Source organism: Sturnira hondurensis, unplaced genomic scaffold (assembly GCF_014824575.4).
Source record: "Sturnira hondurensis isolate 20B ecotype Veracruz unplaced genomic scaffold, ASM1482457v3 Scaffold0021143, whole genome shotgun sequence".
Lineage (NCBI taxonomy): Eukaryota > Metazoa > Chordata > Mammalia > Chiroptera > Phyllostomidae > Sturnira > Sturnira hondurensis.
Window position 1 is genome coordinate 1971137 of NW_028093774.1, and position 21001 is coordinate 1992137.

Below are 21001 nucleotides of genomic sequence, written 5' to 3' on the forward strand. Positions count from 1 at the left end.
ACAGCACAGTCAGTACTAAACACAACCTGCTTCTCTTTTCAAAAGTTTCCCTAGAGTAAGAACACAAACTCAGACACACAAAGATACTGATGCAAAAATACAGTTTGGAAACACTTAAGTATGATTAAAAGAGTTCTTGCAACTTACCTAGCAAATTCTGCCAGCTGTTTGGGGTCTGAGAGGTCAATGCCAGGGATCCCTCCCGGAGGAAGCTTCTTCCCCGTCATGTACTCTGAGTAATCAGGAGGTGAGTTCTCGCCAATGATCTGTTCTTCGACCACCGTCTCATGGTCAATATCTTTTTTTTCATCTGCAGCACATCAAAAGATGACCAGAGCTGAGTAAAATGTCTATGTGGGTAAAAACACTTTAAAAACTGCAAAGTGTTTTCAATTAGTAGCTTCTTAAGTGGGTGATTTATAGCCATATCTCAATTTCATAAGCACCCGGTCTTTCTCCTCAAGCTCTCAAAATCCTATTTCTGCTTAAGGGCGCCAAAATTCTTGATGCCAAACCCACTGGGTCTTTCCGAGCGCTCCTTCTCTGGCTCTCTTCTCTTCACCTGGCTTATCTTTAGCGTCCTGCTCCTCCTCCTACCACCTCACCGGGTCCCGCTTTTTGTCGACCACACACACTTCCCACAGACCACCAACCCTGCCCCACTGACTGGTCAAGTCCCACTCATCAACTTCACCATAAGTAGACTGCTGCCTAACCCTCCAGCCTCCTCATTCTTCACTCGTCTCCTCTCACTCTGGTCCGGCTACCCCGGTCTTTTAGTCTCACAGTCGTGGCCCTAACCTCATGCAACTGGCATTGAGGATTTAAAACCGCAGCTGTATGACACCCTTCAGCCTCTCCCACCAGACTGCCAGCACCATGAGGAGGGGGTTCTGGTCAGCCTTGATCCCCATGGGTCCCCAAAGCCCTGTTCAAAGCCTGTGCTCAGCTGGCCCTCAGTAAGTATGTGTTTGAAGAGTGTAGAGCAGCTCTTCCAGTCCAGACAGCAGCACAGGCAAACATGGTTCGCTTCTTCGTCCACCACATCAAAATTACAGCTAAGATACAGAACCACCACCACTCAGAACCGTCAGTAACCGAGTTCAGTAGAAGTCTGACAGCCACAGAACTAAAGAAACCACATCCATCCAGACTGAGGTGCTGAGATGGTAGGAGGTGCTGAGATGCAGAATGGGCTGGTCCCTCACCTACGGGTGGAGGATAAAAATTGAGGAGGGATATCTCGGCAGTGAAGAGTCCCAGCCCCACACCAGGCCCCCCAGCTCAGGGTTCCAGTGCCAGGAAGATCAAGTCCCCACAACTTCTGACTGCAAAAATCAGTGGGGACTGAGTCAGTGGAAGAAATTCTGAAGCCTCAAGGAGTTCCCCTTAAAGAACCCCCCCACAGACTCACCTACTCATTCACTTCCTCTGAGCTCCAGCACTGGGATAGCAGCTTGAAAGGCATCAGTGACATATAGGGAGGAACTGAAGTGTCTGGCATCAAGGTAAGAGCCAGGGGACAGCTTTCTCCCAGACAGAAAGACAGGCAAAGACCATTGTCCCTTTTCTGAACACCACCCCCCCAAGCCACAGAGCCTGCAGTCCGGTGCCCTATCAAAGACTCCACCAACTTGGCTAACACTGTTTGCCCCTCCCTGGAGACCCCCAGACTCCAGTCCCACCCAGGTACAGGCCCACCCAAACTATTAACCATGACTTTTACATATGAATGGCTGGTCCTGACTCAAGCTTCACAGCTTCCCAAATCCTATCAAACAAGCAACAGCCAGCCTCAGTGAGTCCCAAGCCCTCAGACCTCTCATGAAGGGGCCCCAGGCCCAGCACTAGCAGCAGTCAGCCTACATTCACAGCTTGGCTTTCCTGGGAATCTCTGAGCCCAGCCCAAGTAGCAGCCATCTCAGACTGTTTTACAGCTCAGGCAGGGTGGCCCTGGGCAGAACACGGGGGAAGGTGGGGCAAGCTGACCTTGACCTACACCACCCAGGAAACCCTAGAGCCTGTGTACCCAGTGGACAGCTACAGACCATGCTGGAGTACCACTGCCCTGCTGCCCCTGCAACAGCTGATCCTCCATGGAGGGCGGAGGTTGGTGCTCAATGGTCACAGCCAGTCCTCGTAGCTGAGTGGCCTGGGTAAATCCCTCTCACTGATCTGCCCACAGCACCAAGGCTCAAGTACAAGAGGAGCATATACTGAGCCCACATGAAGGGCACACCTTGAGTACCCAGCTTGGGTGACAGGAGAGGCTGCGCTGCTGGACCCTGCTACATTAGGCCGTATTACCAAGACACGGAGTCAAAGCAGCTCTACCTAATACACAGAAACAAATACAGAGCCGGGGCTAGTGTGGCTCAGTGAGTTGATCACCAACCTGCAAACTGTGGGGTCGCCAGTTTGGTTCCCAGTCGGAGGTATGCAGAGGCAATTGATCGATATTTCTCTCACGCACTGATGTTTCCTTCCTTCTCCCTCCCATCCCTCCTCTCTAAAAAAAATTTAAAGGAAAAAAAAAAAAGGCTGCCAAGATGAGGAGATGAAACATTGCCCAAATGAGAGAACAGATCAAAACTCTATTAAAAGAACTAAACAAAATGGACAAGATGGACTAAGCAACCTACCAGATGCAGAGTTCAAAACACTGGTCAAAAGGATGCTCCAGGAACTCCGTGAGGACCTCAACAGCATAAAAAAGAACAACTTACAGGGAAACAACTATTGAGTGGATGAAGCCAGGAAATCAATGATTTGGAACGTAAGGAAGAAAAAAACCACGAATCAGAACAAGAAGAAAGAAGAATCCAAAAAGATGAAAACAGTCTAAGACACGGGTGGCAAACACAAAGCCCACAGGCCAAATCTGGCCCTCCACCTTGTTTGCCCAGTGGTAGCACAGAGTTCCTTGCCCTAGTTAAGGAGTAGTTACATTTATACAGCCCTAAAATTACACTCGGCCCTTTGAAGGCAACCACGAGGCTGATGTGGCCCCCAGTGAAAATGAGTTTGACACCCCTGGTGTTAAGCAGTCTCTGGGATAACTATAGTACATCCAACATTCACATCATAGGGGTGCCAGAAGGAGAAGAGAAAGAGCAAGAAACCGGAAATCTATTCGAAAAAATAATGAAAGAAAACTTCCCTAATTTAGTGAAGGAAACAGACATGCAAGTCCAGGAAGCACAGAGACCCAAACAAGATGGATGCAAAGAGGCCCACTCCAAGATACATCATAACTAAAATGCCAAAGGTTAATGATACAGAAAGAATATGAAAAGCAGCAAGAGAAAAACAGGGGAGTCCCTGTAAGACTGTCAGCTTATTTCTAAAAGAAACTTTGCAGGCTAGAAGGGACTGGCAAGAAAGAGTCAAAGCGAAGGAAAGCAGGGACCTACGGACAAGACTGCTCTACCCAGCAAAGCTATCATTTAGAATGGAAGGCCAAACCCTGGCTGGCGTAGCTCAGTGAATTGAGCGTGAGCCTGTGAACCAGAGGATCGTGTTTCAATTCCCAGTCAGGGCACGTGCCTGGGTTGCAGGCCAGTTCCCAGCAGGGGACACACAAGAGGCAACCACACAATGATATTTCTCTCCCTCTCTCCTTCCCTTCCCCTCTAAAGATAAGTAGAATGGAAGGCCAGATAAAAAGCTTTCCAGTCAAGAAAAAGGTAAAGAAATTAATCATCACCAAGCCATTATTATATAAAATGTTAAAGGGGCTTATTTAACTCAGGACCTTCAGATTATGAGACTGAAAAGGGGCTTATTTAATAAAAAGATAAAAACTATGAACAATAAAGTGGCAATAAATACACATCTATCAACAACTCAATCAAAAAAATAAACTAAGCAAACAAGAAGAGACAGAATATTACTCTGGATATGGAGTATTTGAGAGAGTGGGGTGCCGCGTGGAGGGAGGCAAAAGGGGGCAACTGGGATAACTAACAGCATAATCAATAAAATATAATAAAAAAGAGTTTAAGACGTCTGTAACTCATGTTTTACCACCATCTCAAAGTCAGTGACCATCATCTCAGGTCACTGATAAGGAATATTGACCCCACAAGTAACCTCCTGTCCTGCAAATACCAAATCCTACTACTCATTTTTAAACGGTCTCTCTCTGTCCCACTGCCATCAACTTAGTTCTGATTATTATCTCAAGCCTAAAATGACTTGCTGGAAGTGGAAGTTCTTAACTAATCTTCACGATTGTCTTCTGCTCTAGTGATGCTATAAAGCAGTGGTCCCCAACCTTTTGGCACCGGGGACTGGTTTCACGGAAGTCAATTTGTTCTTGGACTGGGGTAAGGGGATGGCTTTATTAAAGCCTGCCACCAGAAGCAGCTTAACTGTCACTTGCCACTCCCTAACAGGGCTTTTGTGTGAGTCTGCAAGCACCTGATTTACTACAGTCTGTGTGGTCAGACCTCTCTGCTGCTGATGGTCTGCACTTGCAGTTCCCCCCCAGCACTGGCATCACCACCTCAGCTCCGCCCGGGACCATCAGGCATCAGATTCTCCTAAGGAACACAGGACCCAGCACTCCCTTGAGAATCTAACGCAGCAGCTGATCTAACAGGAGGCAGAGCTCAGGGGGTAACCCAAGCAATGGGGAGCTGTAAATACACATGAAGCTTCACCCACTCGCCCGTTGCTCACCTTTGGCTATGCCTGCAGCCCAGCTCCTAACAGGCCACGGACTGGTATAGGTAGGTACCTATACCACCAGTCCATGGCCTGGGGGTTGGGGACCCCTGCTATAAAGGATAAGTGGATACACAAAATAGAGCTGAAACACTTTCAGCTGTGGCACCAAGCCTTAACAGAAATGTACTTCAACTGGGCACTCAGGGCCCTGTGCTGTCTGGTTCCATTTTAACCCATCTAGTCTTTCCTGTATGTCTCCTGTGCACATGCCCTCCCTACTCCAACCAGCCATTTTTCTCACGGACTAATTCACAAATGCCTGGCAAGAGATATTCCACAAGCACCAGTCTCCCCCTGAGTGCTAATTCCAGCCTACCCCCAGGGGCTAGCTCAAATTCTCTCACAGCTTGTTGAGACTACCACTCTAGCCTCAGATTCTTACCTTTTCTTTCAACTCCTAGATTACTTATTGCTAGTTACACTGCCAAACTCCAAATCATGCTGCTGTGAATTTTTGTCTGCCTAGCCTCTTAAACTGGACAAAAAGGCCCAGAGGCCAGAATGAGCCTTTACAACCCTGGTGCCCAAAGCAGAAAACAAACACTCCAAAAATTCAATGCTAACTGAAACATTCTGTTTCTCCATCAAACTGTCTCACAAACAGCAGGAACTTCAGAACTTTCAAAAGCGAAAGCTGGCTTGTTCAACTCTTACCTTGTATTATCTTCCACCAGTGTTAAAACCCATAACCAAAAACCAACCACGCCAAATCTTGCAATTAATGTCACCACCAACAACAAAAAAAATGCACAAAGCTGCCCTAGAAGAGCGTGGCCCAGTGGATTAAGGATCAGCCTTCGAACCAAGGTCACTGGTTCGACTCCTAGTAGAGCACACAGCTGGGTTGCAGTCCAAGTCCCCAGTTGGGGCCGTGCGAGAAGAAACCAATCAATGTTTCTGTTCCACTCTTTCTCCCTCCCTTCCCCTGTCTCTAAAAATAAATGAGTAAAATCTTAAAAAAAAGAAAAAAGAAAAAAATCAACCCTGCCCAAAGCTGTATAGCATACACTTTATGACATCAGAGGGTAAGCGCAAGATACAGGCAGAACATAGGTTCGTTTGAGTCCAGTTCAATCCCTCTCAGCATTGAAAAGCATAGAGTACAGCCTTTTTATTATATTTTAAATGCCTCTCTTCTCCCACCACTCTCCATTCAGGAACTCTTGTAGGTCACTACAAGGAATCATAGAATACAACAGCAGCTGACATTTCATTGAATGTTTGCATAGAGGAACTATTTTGATCGCCGCATACATCACCCTATGAAATGGGAAAATTAGCAACTGCATTTCACAGAGGAGAAAGCTGAGGCAGAGCAGTTAGTTAGGGTCCTTGCTCAGGGTTGACTAGTCAGTGGCAGATGTGAACCCATGAAGTCCAACTCTAAGACCTAGGTGCGTAACTGTTAAGCTCAACTGCCGTTTGTCTGGAACTAGAAGAACTAGATAGTATCTTCCAGGTTACCCATTTACAGATAAAGAATTCCACCCATGGACGGATAGCCCTAAGAAAACAACAGCTGGCTGCAGTAATAAGAAAGTTGAGGAGTTTAACTGATCATAAGTCATGAGGCTGCGGCTTTTCCCTGGGACCAGACTCTTTCCTTTCTTTTCTCAGGACTGTGGCAACCTCCCCCGCCACCACCACCACACCCCAATCTCTCCCACGTAGCAAAAGTGCAATTGGGCATCAACTTTCAGGTGGCACAGAGGCGCACGACGGGCAGGAGGGAAGCTGATTCCCTCCACTCACTCCCACTGGTGTTCACTGTTTCTGAAAGGAATGACACCAAGCCTGAGAAGCACCACTGTGCCCAGCAAGCCCCCCTTGAAAGCCTGTGGCAAGCTTGCTGGGCCAGAAAAGAGGCTAACCCCCAGGCACAGAGCAACCACAAGCCAAATCATTCCTCGTGTTAGCTCAACACGAGAGTAAGCAAGGGCCTCCTGTGCTTCTGGCACTGTTCGAGGCACCAAGAAGAGCTGGAAGCAAAATCTCTGCCTCAGTTCCCAAGGTCAAGGTGCTAGCCTATTCCATTCCTGGTGAAGGCCCTCTTCCTGCTTTGTAGATAGATGCCCACTTGCTGTGCCACATACACAGAACCTGTCTCTTCTTAAGGGGGCATGAATCCCATTCACCACAGCTCTATCCTACCTTAACGGCCTTGACAGGCCCCACCTCCTAACACCATCACACTGGGGGTTAAGGGCTTCGGTGTATGACTTTTGGGGTGACACAGAAGTCAGATGAGGAAATATCTAAGGCTCAGTTCTTAGTTTCAAAATTCAGGATGAAGCACCCAGGGGAACAGTCACTATGTTTAAAAATTAGAATATAAAACATGAAAGAAATAAGCCCAGGGTAGAGGCTGGCAAGGTTTTACATTCTCCAATACAGCCAGGAGGCCAAACATGGCCTGCTTCACTGCCCCCATTTTCATTGTTTCTTTTTCATTCTTTTCCCCCTTAATTTTGGTAAAAGACATTAACATAATATTTATCATTTAAAAAAAGATTTTAGCTATTTATTTATTATTTGAGAGAGGAGAAGGGAGGGAGAAAGAGAGGGAGAGAAACATCAATGTGTGGTTGCCTCTTGCACACCATGTGCCCTGACTGGAAATCGAACTGGCAACCCTTTGGTTCACAGGCCGGCGCACAATCCGCTGAACCACAGCAGCCAGGGCTAACAGTTATCATCATTTTAACCTTCTGTAAATGTGTAATTCAGTGGCATTAAATATATTCACAACATTGTGTAACTATCATCACTAACTACACCCAAAACTTCACCCCCAGCAGAAAATTGGTTCCACTTAAAAATAACTCCTCCTTCTCCAGCCTCAGGTAAGCTCTGTTCTGCTTTCTGCTTCCATTAATCTGCCTACTCTAGGCACCTTCTATACGTGGAATCACACAGTATTCGTCCTTTTGTGCCTGGCTCATCTCACCAAGCGTAACGTTTTCAAGATCTATCCATGCAGCAGCACATACAAAACGTGCATTCTTTTTCATACCTACTTAATATTCCTGTATGGGCACACCACCATTTGTTTATTGGTTCATCTACTGATGGACACTTGGGTTGTTTCCATCTTTTAGCTGTGAATAATGCTGCTACGAATGACAGTGTGCAACTATTCCATTATTTCTACAAATAAAGTTTTACTGGAACAGAGCCATGCCCATCTGTTTACATACCACCTTTGGCTGCTTTCCAGCTACTGAGACAAGATGCATCCATGGACTGTGGACTTTCAAAACCTACAATGTCACTATCAAGCCCTTTTACAGAAAAAGTTTGCTGACCTTTGGTCTACATGATGAGATTTCACTTAGAGAAAAATGGGATTAAACTAAAACGGAAAGTCTTCTATTTGAAACAAGGAACAATTTCTGACAGTAAGATTAATACACAGTGGGGTTTACTACCAAAAAGAACATCTCAAGTAAGTCTTGAGCAAGACTTCCATCAGCAAGTCTCCCAGGCAGGTTTGACTCAAATTTTACTCTGGAGGAGGAAACACAGCTGGAAAAGGAGTCAGATGCCTGGAGGTGAGACAGGGATGTCTGAGTACCTGGCTTCCATTTCCTGGAGAACAGTGCTGTCACTGGCTGATATGGAAGGCAACAGGGGAAGAGACACTAGAGGGGCAGGTCTGGAGTTGCACTGAGGCATCTGTGTGACATCCAGGGGACAGATCTCAAGGAGGTACTTGGAGACTACAAGTGTGGGGGACAAAATGAAATCTAGATTGGAGAAATACATGGAAATCACTGGCATAAAGACTACCTTTAAAGCCACCAAATATAGAGTATTATTTACTGAAAGAAAACTTATAGACAAAGAGGAGAAAACTCAGAACCCAAACCCAGGTAATCCCAATACTTAGAGAATGAGGAACACTAGGCAAGAGCGGCTGGAGAGGCATGTGCAGCTGTGGGGAGAAAACCAGCTCTGTCTGGTGGGACGGTCACTCGATGACACCCCAGTACAAGGGGCTCACAGTGAAAGCAGTCTCTCATGAGCACAGGCTGCAGGTATGTGGTATGCACAGAATTTTAAAACCACAATAAAACGATTAAAAGTCAGCCTGCATTTGACAATCACTATACGTTTCTAAACAATGTCAGTGATACATACATACATATAAATTCTTGCCGAAAATAAAAACCTTTTGTCGTTCTATGTTCTAAATAATTGTGGTTACTGAACACTTTCATAATATCACATGCATTTTACTTATTGCTCAGTAAACAGTGTATACCTGCAAGTTAATTTGGGACTCCTTAAAAATAAGGGTATACCCTGGCTGGTGTAGCTCAGTGGACTGAGTGCGGGCCTGCAAACCACACGATCGCGGTTCGACTCCCTGTCAGGGCACATGCCTGGGTTGCAGGCCAGGTCCCGGTTCCCAGCGGGGGACGAATGAGAGGCAACCATACATTGATATTTCTCTCTCTCTCTCCTTCCCTTCCCCTCTAAGATAAATAAATAAAATCTTTTTTAAAAAGGTGAAAAAAAATAAGGGTATAAAAATTGTAAAGAGGGTCACTATTCAACAACAAAATGCAAGGAAATAAACAATTTACAGTGGGGTGGGATGGGAGTGAAAGACAGAAAACTGTACTTGAACAATAATTAATTTTTTTAAAAAAATTACATAGAGAAAAAACTATCACATTTTGAAGGAGACTCCTAGAAAAATGAGATGATGCTGGGTTCTCTGGCAAGAAATCAAAAACAATGTTGGTCTCCTTTCACCAAAAACTGGAGATATATTAAAGCAACAGATGAAATAATGTTAGTGTTTGTTATTATTTGGCAGTTTTTACTGACTTTCTTGCAGAAGAAAATCTTAAGTCTTTGCCAAGCAGACATTTACAAGGCTCTGCCATGCTTGGCGCCAGCCCAGGTGCCTCTTTGCCTCTGGCTTGGCCTTCCTGCCTATCTGTGCTGGAAATGCACCTCCAATGGTGGCTCCTGCACCTGCTCCTACAAACGCACCTCTCGCAAGAGCTGCAGCTGTTTGAGCTGGGCCCACCAACCCCAGGGCTGCATCTGCAAAGGAGCACAGACAAGTGCAGCCACTGTGCATGATGAAGGGGAGCCTGCTCCCTGATGGAAACAGAGCAACGAGCTCAAAGCTGCATTTTTCTTCATTCCACCCTGACCTGTCTGCCATGTTCTCTTTTCTGCGAAATATGTGACAGATAATAAAAGTTGCTAACTTTATACTCCAAAAGAGAAACTAATATTTATTACAGTTACAGACCATATGAACATGTACAATTTCCCTTTTGTTCAAAAAGTATAGTAATGAAAGTTATTATTCTTCTTTTCTTAGTTTTATTTTCCATGTTTTACTGTTATAAAATGCATGCAAATAAAGAAAACTTTCACTGTCTGCACTGGCCATTATTAGATCCCATTTCTAGGAACAGATCTGCTGTGCAGAGGGGAAAGGTGTTAAGTGACCCATCCTCAATATCAGATGTTATGTGCACCCCTGCGCTGCGCCGCCTGGCAACAGGGTGACACCAACACATGTCCAGATGAACGAAGCATGGCAATGAAGCAAAGTGTCTAAAACTACTTTAAAAATTGTTGCACACAGTTGACCCTTAAAATGAAAGGTGGAAAACAAAAGCTAGCCATCCATATATGCTATCCATATATGGGGCACACATTTTGATTTATTTCACCAGGATAATCAATTCATTCACATTTTAAATACATTCTCTATTTTTCTGCATATGAAACTATTCAAAAGGTAAAAAAGGTATATAGTAACTCCCTATCTCAGCTATTCCATTTCCTTGCATGTTACCAAAAGTACAATCACTGTAAGTCTAGTTTGAGAGGCAAATAATTCTGTTGATAAGATTAAGGAACTAGATGGAAAGGCTGGGAGCCCCCTATAGGCCCAGAGAAGACGTTAAGAAGTCACCTGCCCTCTGCTCCAACCAAACTGGTTTTCTCTGGTGATTCAATGTCTGATAAAAAGGTACCTGATAAATACAACTTCCCCTTCCTGCCCACCCCTCATCGTCCTCAACTAAGCCCAGTCTGCACTCCAAAGCCCAGACCATCCCTAAAGAGGCCTTTCCTTCCTGTCTCTGAACCTTGCTTGGCTTCCTTGGTTAACGAATAAAGACAATGGCACTTACCTTATAAGGCTAAGACAAGATAACACATGAATGCCAACCTTTGTGTCAGGAACAGAGGAGTGTGCAAAACTCCTGTAGTTCACTTCCCCCACCCTTCTGGGTTTAAGGAGAACAGTAGACTCTTTGCTTAATGGTTTTTAAAGAATGCTTAACTTGTTTAAAAACTACAGTAAGCAAGTAAAGAACACAGAAAATTACGCAGCATTTCAGGTGGTTCTACTTGAAGTCTTTAGCCACTCCAAAACTCGCGAGAACTGCAACACCAGACTGGTTAGGACCACTGCATCACTGCCAGCCAGGGTCCCCTTCACGCACAAAGCAGTTTATTTTAGAACTCGGTCCTCAGAAAAGCCTGATTTTCCTTACAAGTCTCTCCCATCTTAGAATCAGTTCATGGGGGGAGTTATGGTTTCCTTTTTTACCTCAATTTCCAGGGAGCTCCTCGGGGTTGAGACCCTAACACTTCCTTTTCCCCGTCACCCTGATGTCCTCTTTTTACCAACTCACACATTTACCTATTAGTTATGGGTTGGCTAGATTTTGTTTCTTCACACCTTCCACTTTAGGCCGGTAACTTTGGTCTAACCATTAAGGCCTCACCTCCTCACCACTGCCACCCCCAACCTTCGTCGAAACGGGGAGAGCCAAATATCTGAGATTCATTGCTAAGCAACAGGCGAGAGTGAGACACAGGTGCTTTCGGTGTTTCCCCACCACCAGAGAACTTAGACAGGGAGACTGTCCCTTACTCAGCACCCGTTTTATGCCACGAACGATCACATTCCCCAATTCCACCAAATCTTTAAGAGACCAGCCCATGTTTTTTGGTTGAAGAAATCAATCCTCAGAAATGCCAAGGAACGCATCTAAGGAAGCGCAGCAGGAGGCAGATCCAGAGTATGAATCCAGTCCGTGCCTTTCTAAGGGAACACTGCTCCTCGCCCTCCGGACGGCTTTGCCGCCCCTGTGGTAACAGACTAGAACGGTATTTGGGTCTGTAGGCCACAACCCGGTCTCAGGCACAACTCCCACGCACTCAGTTAATTACTGAGCATCTTCTACGTGCCTAGTGCCACCCTACAGCTGCAGGGTTACAGCCCAGGGCTTATACCCTAGAGGAAGTAGACAGACAAGCAGCAAGTTAAAAGAAAGAAGGGCAAGACATTCTCAGACAGCTACACGGAAAATAAAAGTGATGAAACAGAGTGGCGGAGTGGAGTGTGTGCGCGCACTAGTCTGAATGGGGAGAGAAGGTCTCTTCGTGAAGACTTGAAAATCGAGGTGGTTAGACTAAGACCGCAAACACCAGGTCACAGCACGTGGAAGGAGAGGTAAGAACAAGTGCTAAAGAACAAGTTTAAGGAACTTGAAAGAAGGCAGGAAGGTTGAAGTGGAAATGGGAGCAAAGGGAGGAGTGGGGAAGGAAAGCAAGGGCCAAAGCATGTGCAGCCTCCCAGCTCATGACAAGGAGTTTGGACTTTACTGAATGTAACAGGATGTCTGTGCCATGTGGGCGTGTTAAACACACATGACACAAAGTTTAGCATTTTAGCCATTTTTAAATCTACAGCTCAGCGACGTTAAGCATATTCACATTGTTTGAGGGGTTTTTAAGCCAAAGATTGAAGCCATCTGATTTCAAAGTCTTAGAAAATTCAGAATATACATTATGTATTCGTGTGACATCCAGAGGTCTGTATTCAGTTCCTGTTAAGAAATCTATAAAAACTTATTTAAGCCCTGGCTGGTGTAACTCAGTGAGCACGGGCCTGTAAACCAGAAGATCGTGGTTCAATTCCCAGCCAGGGCACATGCCTGGGTTGCAGGCCAGTTCCCAGCAGGGGACGCATGAGAGGCAACCATACATTGATGTTTCTCTCCCTGTCTCCTTCCCTTCCCCTCTAAAGATAAATAAACAAAATCTTAAACAAACAAACAAAAAAGATACTTATGAAAAAACTCAACTTACTTAATATGGAAACCATACACATTTAAAGCCCTGGCTGGTGTAGCTCAGTGATTGAGCATGGGCCTGCGAACCAGAGGACCGCAGTTCAATTCTCAGTCAGGGCACATGCTTGGGTTGCAGGCAGCAGGGGACACACGATACATTGTGTGTCCTCAGCAGAGGCAACCATACATTGATATTTCTCTCCCTCTCTCCTTCCCTTTCCCTCTAAAGATAAATAAATAAAATCTTTAAAAAAAAAAGAAAAAAAAAGAAACCATACACATTTAGATAAGGGAAAAAGTCCACCACAAGCATTTAGACTGTTTTAATGTTTAATCCTATCTGAGACCACTGTGCAAGACAAAAGTAACTGAATGATTATTAAGAATTTTTTTTAGTACTGGCTGGGGTAGCTCAATGGGTTGAGCACCAGCCTGCATATCAAAGGATCGATTCCCAGTCAGGGCACATGCCTGAGTTGCAGGCCAGGTCCCCAGTAGGGGGCTCTGAGAGGCAGCCATACATTGACGTTACTCTCCCTCTTTCTCCCTCCCTTTCCTTCTCTCTAAAAATAAATAAATAAGTGATTTTTAAATAAGTTTACTCAAGAGAGTTCCTAATATTCGCCAGGTCATGTAAAAATTAAAGAGCTTTGCTTTAAGGAATGGAGTATGTGGCTTCCTATCGTCGCGGAGGCATGTGAAAAGGAGAGTCCCTTTGCTACAAAGGAACTGGAAATGCTTCTGCAGATGCCCTATTCCAAACAAGTCATTTTACAAACATCCCAAGGTCAGATGTTAAGATATGCCAAACTGAGACACTCTGGTCAGTGTCCTCTAAAAAGGAACTTTGATGATGTTACTAATATGATTACCAGAAACCACTGGGCTTGCTGTTATTGATAATTAACCACAGAGTTAAACAGAATGGGACCTAACACCACCAGATACTTAACACTAGGAAATGGTTTCTTTCCTGCGCTGTCATTAAAGCCCACTGTACACGGAAGGTATGAATTTACATGAGAGTCAATTAACTTCCAAGACCTCCCACATCTTCCTAAGAGTTTGCTAACAGTAGTGAAATGCATGTTATTTTCAACATCCAAGTCATGTTTAAGACACCAAATTTTAAAAACATATAATTTGAGAGTTTACCCCCTAACAGAATACAACTCACAGGTAAATATCTAGATCCTAAAATCATAACAAGTTTTCACTTCTGCCCTGCTCGGTGTGGCTCAGGAGACTGAAGCGTTGTACGACCAACAATCACACGCTGATGTTTCTCTAGGTCTCTCTAAAATCAACAGGCATGTCCTCTGCTGTGGATTTAAAGAATGACCTTACTAAGCAGACTTCAAAAACAAAACAAACAAAAAGGCCTTTTGTAAATACCCAGGAGTCTGGCATACTTTCAAAATATTATTTTATTTATTCTCTTCCAAAAGCCTAAAATACTTGGAGCCCTGACCTTTTCCTGACAGAGGTTTTTCTTTTTCTACTAGAGAAAGCTGGCTGTCAATGGTGGGACAGAAAAGAGGTTAATAACCGGGACTGGAGAGTCCCCAGCAGCAGAAACTCTACCAGTAAGCCTGGCTTCCAGGAACTACCAAGACCAGGAATCAGGATCTATGGCTGTGGCTGCCCCACGGAGGGCAGACTTGATTACTTTGGAGAGGGCTTCTCTGGCTAGGCTCTGTGGGGCTTTATGTTCAAGGGCATTCCTACATCGTGATGAACAACAGCTCGGTAAAAAAGGGGAAAATGGAAATCCACAGGGAATGGCAAATGGTCACAACTAATGATTTTTGGCATACCTGAACTTTCTTAATACATAAAACTGTGAAAAAATGTAAGGCTTTTTGACTTTCTTTCAACTTACTGATTCTAGTATCAAAGGCTTTTTGGTCTTAAGATGCTTTACTCAATCCACACTTGGTCTAACAGAAGATAATTAAAGTATCAACAACCCTGAGTGAAGGCCACAATTTCTAACTACATGAAACATCAAGATTTTTAAAGCCTTCTTAGGCTTCTCTCAAACCTAAATGCTTTAAATATTCAGTGTTTATCATTAGCTTCCCCACTCAACCTAACAATTTAGTTAAGTGATTTAGTTTATAACAACTCTGTAAAATAGTATGTCACTCCTAAATAGTTGCAATGAGTATTATTGTGCCCTGAATCTGGCAATATTGGAATATTCACTAGTTAATGCCAGGGGAAAAAAACGAACACGGGCCTTAAAGCAATAAATTAAGAATACTACCCTGGCTGCTGTGGTTCAGTGGATTGAGTGCTGACCTGCAAACCAAATGGCCACCAGTTCGATTCCCGGTTGGAGCACATGCCCAGGTTGTGGCAACCACACATTGGTGTTTCCTCCTCTTTCTCCCTTCCTTCCCCTCTCTCTAAATATAAACAAAATCTTTTAAAGTATATTGAAAATAGAGTCGAACTGTGATTAAATACTGAAATGTGTTCAGCCTTACCCAGGCCTCAACCATCTCATTTGAAAAATAAGAAGGTGCTGCTGTACTATCCACACAATGGAACTCTACTTGGCCATAAACAGAAAGGAAGTACATTCTGCAACATGAAGGAACCTTGAAAACTAAGCCAGACATACATACTGTACAACTCCATTTAAATGAAATGTCCAGAACAGGCAAACCCAGAGAAACAGAAAGTAGATTACTGGTTGGCGGGGACTGCGGAGAGAAGGAAATGGGGAGTTAACAGGTATGGTGTTTCTCTCTGGGACAGGGAAAACGTTCTGGAATTAGACAGTGGTGACAGTCGCACAACTTGATGAATATATAAGAATCTACTAAACTGTGCACATGTGAGTTATATCAATTTAAAAAAAAAGCAGATCTCTACCCACCCTCTAGAACTACAGTCCTTTGTTGCTGTTCCACTCAGAAGACACCAACACTACGTATCACTGTTAACTGTGTGGAAATTAAAGGGAGAGGGCACACAACAATGACAACCACCACTACAACCCATAAAATCCAAATGCTTGGTTTCCACAAACATACTAGGCTCCTACTCAACTTTTTATTTATTTAAAGAGCTTATTTGTTTATTTTTAGAGAGAGGGGAAGGGAGGGAGAGGAAAAGAAACATCAATGTGTGGTTGCCTCTTGAGTGCCCCCTACTGGGGACCTGGCCTGCAACCCAGGCATGTGCCTTGACTGGGATTCAAAGCACAACCCTTTCCTTCGCAGCCCCCTGCTCAATCCACTGAGCTACACCAGTCAGGGCTCAACTTCCTATTTTTTAAACTAAGAGGCACTAATAAGTAACTAGACCCTGAGAATATTACCCTACATGTAAAGTTACTTTTTAGAACTTCAGATAACTAACTCCGACTTGGGTAAAGCTCACCTCGGGGCTCATGCCAACCTGAGAGAAACCACAGTGCAGTTGAGACCTTCAGGCCTCGGGTCAAACGAGAGCACACTGTCTACACACACGCAAACTGAGCAAACTGAGCTTAAAAAGTCACCTGCTCTGCTTTCTTCACCTGCCACCAATTCTTTCACTCTAGGTCTGAAGATGGAACTGCAGTGTACTGTACTCAGAATTTGAACTTAGGACATGCATAGTTAATTACAAACTGTTTAGCTTCTCTTTGATAATAATTTCAAACCACAAGGAGGAGGAAGGTGGATAGTTCACCACAAAACGTGGCTCAAGAAATAGGCCATATTATGTTATTACCATCAAATATTTCCAACCATCTCTGTGCAGAGTACTTTGTACCACAACTAGTTCTAAAACAACAACAAACCCAAAGTGTGCAATGTGCAATCAGTAAGCAGCCACTTGCACAGGGGAAGTACGACTTTCGAGTGTGGACTTCAGTGGAGGACAACTCCCTGCAGTCAGAGCTAGGACTGCCACCCCTGCACCTGGCTGGATGTGTATCACTTGGAGCCGCACCACAACATTTTCAGGGTATGGAAAATAGGTTAGCAATTTGGTAAGATCAAATGCAGAACATGTAAAATGCCTGGTTTCTAGATTACTATAAAACCAACAGGCCCTACAACAAGAAAAAGTAAATTTAATTCTGTGTGATTAATGCTACCTCTACCTATTTTCGAATGATATCCTACATTCAGCAAACTCATCATAACCAAAACCTCACCTCTCCTCCCCTCCCTCATTTCTTTCCTATTAGGTCAAAAACGTGGCTTTTAGTTGCAATATAATCACTGGGCAACCATTCCAAGCTATCAAGATGTACAGGAGATATCGTTTGACGCTCGCTAAGTCCTCAAGTAGACAAGTTTCGTTTGAACACGGAGCTCCTGTTAACCTCAAAGGCCTCTGAAAAGCAGAGCGACCTCTGTTAGCACTTGTGATTGAGGTTTTGGCAGCAGCTCTGACCCCCTCGGCTTCGGCCTGAGCCACAGGTCCACGGAGCAGCTTCCAAAAGATACAACCAGACCAGCTTCTCAGTCCAGCCTTTTCACCGTCTATTTCATTCGCCCCTCTGAATTTTAAAAATCCCTTAATACTCCAAGGTCCCGTTTGGAGACTTCATCCAACTTTCAGAATCATGAAACAGCGTTAAAGTAGTTATGGGGGCAGGGCTCTGCAACCTTAATACTGAGTTTAACGGTAACAGGTACTAAATTAACTAGCTACAGCAGGATTAATCTCAATCTATTTACTGTCCCAGGAACTTAACTAAAAAAATTATGACTAAGACCCGGATGTGGAAGAAAACCCCAGCTTTTTGAGTTATAAATACCTCATGTAAAAGATTTACACATGCCTTAGATCTTTTTTTCTAGCCTTGATTTAAAGCAATATTAAGAATACAAAGACGTTTTCTAGAGTCCTTTTCACGGGGAAAATAAGGAGATAGCTTTCTACCAAGCAAAAAGCACACTAAAAACTTTAATGTATTCGACTTTATTAATTGCTGGTTTAACCAACCAACATATTTGCAAAGAGACAAATACTTAAGAAAACGACTTCCGAGAACGTCAAGGCTAAGAATTACAATCTACAAACACTCGCGGCCCCTCTCCGCGACGCGCCGCAGGGAGCACAGGCCAGGCCTGGCAGCGACGCGGAGCCCGCACGCGCCAGCCCTACGTGCCGCGCAAGCCCCGCCCCGCGAAGGCGAGCGCCGCGCGGGCGGGGTTTGGCCTGCGCGGTGCGTGGGAGCAAAGGGCCGGGCGCCCCCGCCCCCTTCGGCAGGCGCCTCCCGGGAGCAGTGGATGGTCCGGGGAAGGGGCGGGGGCGCCGCGATGGTGAGAGACGCCCCCTAGAGGAAAGCGGGGGAAAACCGCGGCAGAAGGCTCGGCCGGGCCCCAGCGCGAGGTCCGCACGCCCCACCAACGCCCTGCGCGCCCCTCGCCCCCGAACCTCGCGGGGAGCCGGCCGGAAGGGGGCCGCGGACAACGAGCGTACGGGCCGTCCGTTGGCCCGAGCGGGCCCCGCCCCGCCCGCGCCGTGGGACCGCCCCGCCCGGGGAAACTACGCCATTGCGGCCTAGCGGGTGGCGCCGCTCCTCCGCCGCCATCTTTTCGGGCCGCAGCCGCCTGCCACCCCCGCCGCGGCCCGCCCGCCATCTTTTAGGGCCGCCATACTTGCCTTGCGAAGAAGATGGCGGCGCCCATCACACACATAAAACATGGCTTCCCTTCAAAACAAAAACATCCCGGGGGCCGGCGCGGGTCGGCGCGAGCCGAGGCTCACCTGAGGACCACATGGTGACTGAGAACTCGCCCTCCAGGGTCTTGATCTGAACCTGCTTCTGCTCCCACTTCTTGTTGCCGGCGTCCGCGCCGCCCGCCGCCCCGGCCCCGCCGCCGAGGTAGCCCTTCTTGCCGCTTTTCTTGCCGCCGCCCTTCTTGACGCGGCCGCCGCCCGACGACGACGAGCTGCCGCCGCCGCTCTTGCCGGCCGCTGCCACGGTGACCAGCGTCTGCTCGATGTAGTCATCGTCGCCGCCGGCCGGAGCGGGCACGGGGATGAGGATCTGGTCCTCGAAGCCGTCCTCGGCGCGCAGCCCGTCGGAGTCGTCGCCGCCCACCACCTCCTCGCGCGTCTGCACCAAGATAACCTCCTGGTGGTGGTGCACCTGGGTCGGGTCGTCGGTGACGAGCGGCTGCAGCGCGATCATGGGAGGGTGGTGGTGATGGTGGTGGTGGTGGTGGTGACCCGTGTGCCCGTGGCCGCCCCCGCCGCCGTGGTCACCGCCGCCGCCGTCCTCATCGTCGTCGTCCTCCTCCTCTTCCTCGCCCACTACCGTCGTTTCGATGGTCTCCACCGGAATGGTCTCCACTTCGATCTCGTGCAGCTCCACGATTTCAGCCGGCATCTCAGAGCCGTCTGTGGCGATGTAGAGGGTGTCGCCCGAGGCCATGACTGAGGGCTCCGCCGCCACGGCCGCGGCGGCCTCGGCTCCGAGGCTGCGGGCGAGGAGGTGGCCGGCCGTGGGGAAGGAAGGCAGAGGGAGGAAGGCGGCGGGCAGGCGGGGGGAGAGGGGGCGGGGGGAAGGGGCGGGCGCGGCGGCGGCGGCGGCGGGCTTCCCCGCCTCCTCGCCTCGGTGCGCCCCGCGCTCGCTCGGCCGCTGCTAGCCCCGGCGCCCCGCCTCGCCGCGCCTCGGCCTCCCTCTCTAGCCGCGCCTCCTCCCGCCCTCCGGGCCGGCGTTCCGCTTCCCCCTTTCTCCTGCGCCTCCGCCTCCTTCCACACAAATACCAACTCCTCACCCCGAGCCCAGATCTCGCTGCCGCCGCCGCCGCCGCCACACTCCGCTCGGGCTCGGCCTCGCGAGACTTCCGCGCTCTCCCGCCCCGCCCGGCTTCCCTTCCACTCGCCCGCTTGCCCTTTCGCTCCTCCTCCTCTGCCAATCAGTTTGCTGATCTACCGCCTCGGCTCCGCCCACTTTCCTGGGCTCCTCCCAGATTGGGGCAGACGGGACGGCCCCCGAGAGCGCTGGCTGGCCCGCGGCGCGTGACGTCAGCGCGCCGCCGCCGCTAGTCGTGCTACTCCCGCCCTCCGCGGTGCAACAGCATCAAAACCCGTCGCCTCGGGCCGCACACGGGATCGGGGCGTCGCCGCAGCAGCCACCGCCTCAGGAGCTGGTGAGCGGTGCGTGCGGCCCCGTGCACCCGGGGAGGACGGGTCGACCGAACGCGAGGGTCACGGTCGGGGGCTGAGTGGGGGAGCGGGCGGGGCGCCCCTGGCGCCCCAATAAAATCTGTTTTGACGAGAAATGCCTGAGCCTTCTTTTTCGCGTGGGATGGCGTTTGCTCTTGGCTCCTGGCTCAAGCGGGTGATGGCGGCGGGGTGAGTGAGGAGGGCCGGACGAACAAAGGCGGGCGGGCATCAGAGGAAAATGTCCGCCGGTTGCCACACTCCCACCTCTCTCTGCTGGGCCCAGGGCGGAGCGCAGGCTGGCCGCGCGGGGCAAGCGGGTGGAAGGAGCGCGTGGAGCCCCCGGTCCACCGTTGGGAGGGTGTCCGTTATCCTTTTGTGACCCGCGGAAACCTGGGACGGAGCCGTTAGTGCCTACTTCCCGCTAGATCTTAGAACTCGGGTCTCGGCCGCTCGTCGTGTGGCTTCTTTTGGTTTCCTACAATTTCCTTCTGAACTTCCCTTTCTGGGCCCTCCAGACAACCATGGTTCCTTTTGACTGCTGTCTTCACGCTTCTCACTTTCCTAGAGGCGCCTCTCGTACCCACCAGGCTTTGCCTTCTTTTCGTTGAAAATTATCCAGTTTTCCCGCCCTGTTCTTTATACTACCAACAGCCTAGGTTTTTTTTCTCCTCATAAATTAGTGGCAAGTTAAACCTTCCTGAATAGCTAGTTATATCGCAGCGAAGTGGTTTTGCCTCTATTCTTTTTGGCCGACCTGACAGTAGTTTAAAGTAACAAATAAAGCTTGCCTGATTTTTTAAGAAGTGATGAAAAACGGAACTTGAGAAGGTGCGTCTTTGTTGTGCGCCAACTTAACGCCCCTGTGAATTTGCTGAACTTCGTGCTTGTTCTCCATGTTTACTCTTGTCTTTTGGATAGTGTTCTTGCAGTTGAAATCCCTGAAGAAGATGAACTGTAATAAGTTAATCAAAGAGCCCATTGTTAAAATAAGTAGATGTCTTTATATGAGACCACATCAG

At 47.6% G+C, this 21001-nt stretch overlaps 1 protein-coding gene across 1 annotated transcript in view; it reads right to left on the bottom strand.

The window, feature by feature from the left end:
- YY1 (YY1 transcription factor) overlaps nt 1–19666 on the bottom strand; it is a 31800-nt gene extending 12134 nt beyond the window's left edge. The window contains exons 1-2 of the mRNA XM_037031696.1: nt 18576–19666; nt 148–310 (exon numbers count right to left, since the gene is read on the bottom strand). Of these exons, the coding sequence (XP_036887591.1) occupies nt 148–310; nt 18576–19245 (833 nt within the window). The 5' untranslated portion in view covers nt 19246–19666. The remainder of the gene's footprint in view (nt 1–147; nt 311–18575) is intronic.
- Between the last annotated feature and the right edge of the window lie 1335 nt (nt 19667–21001).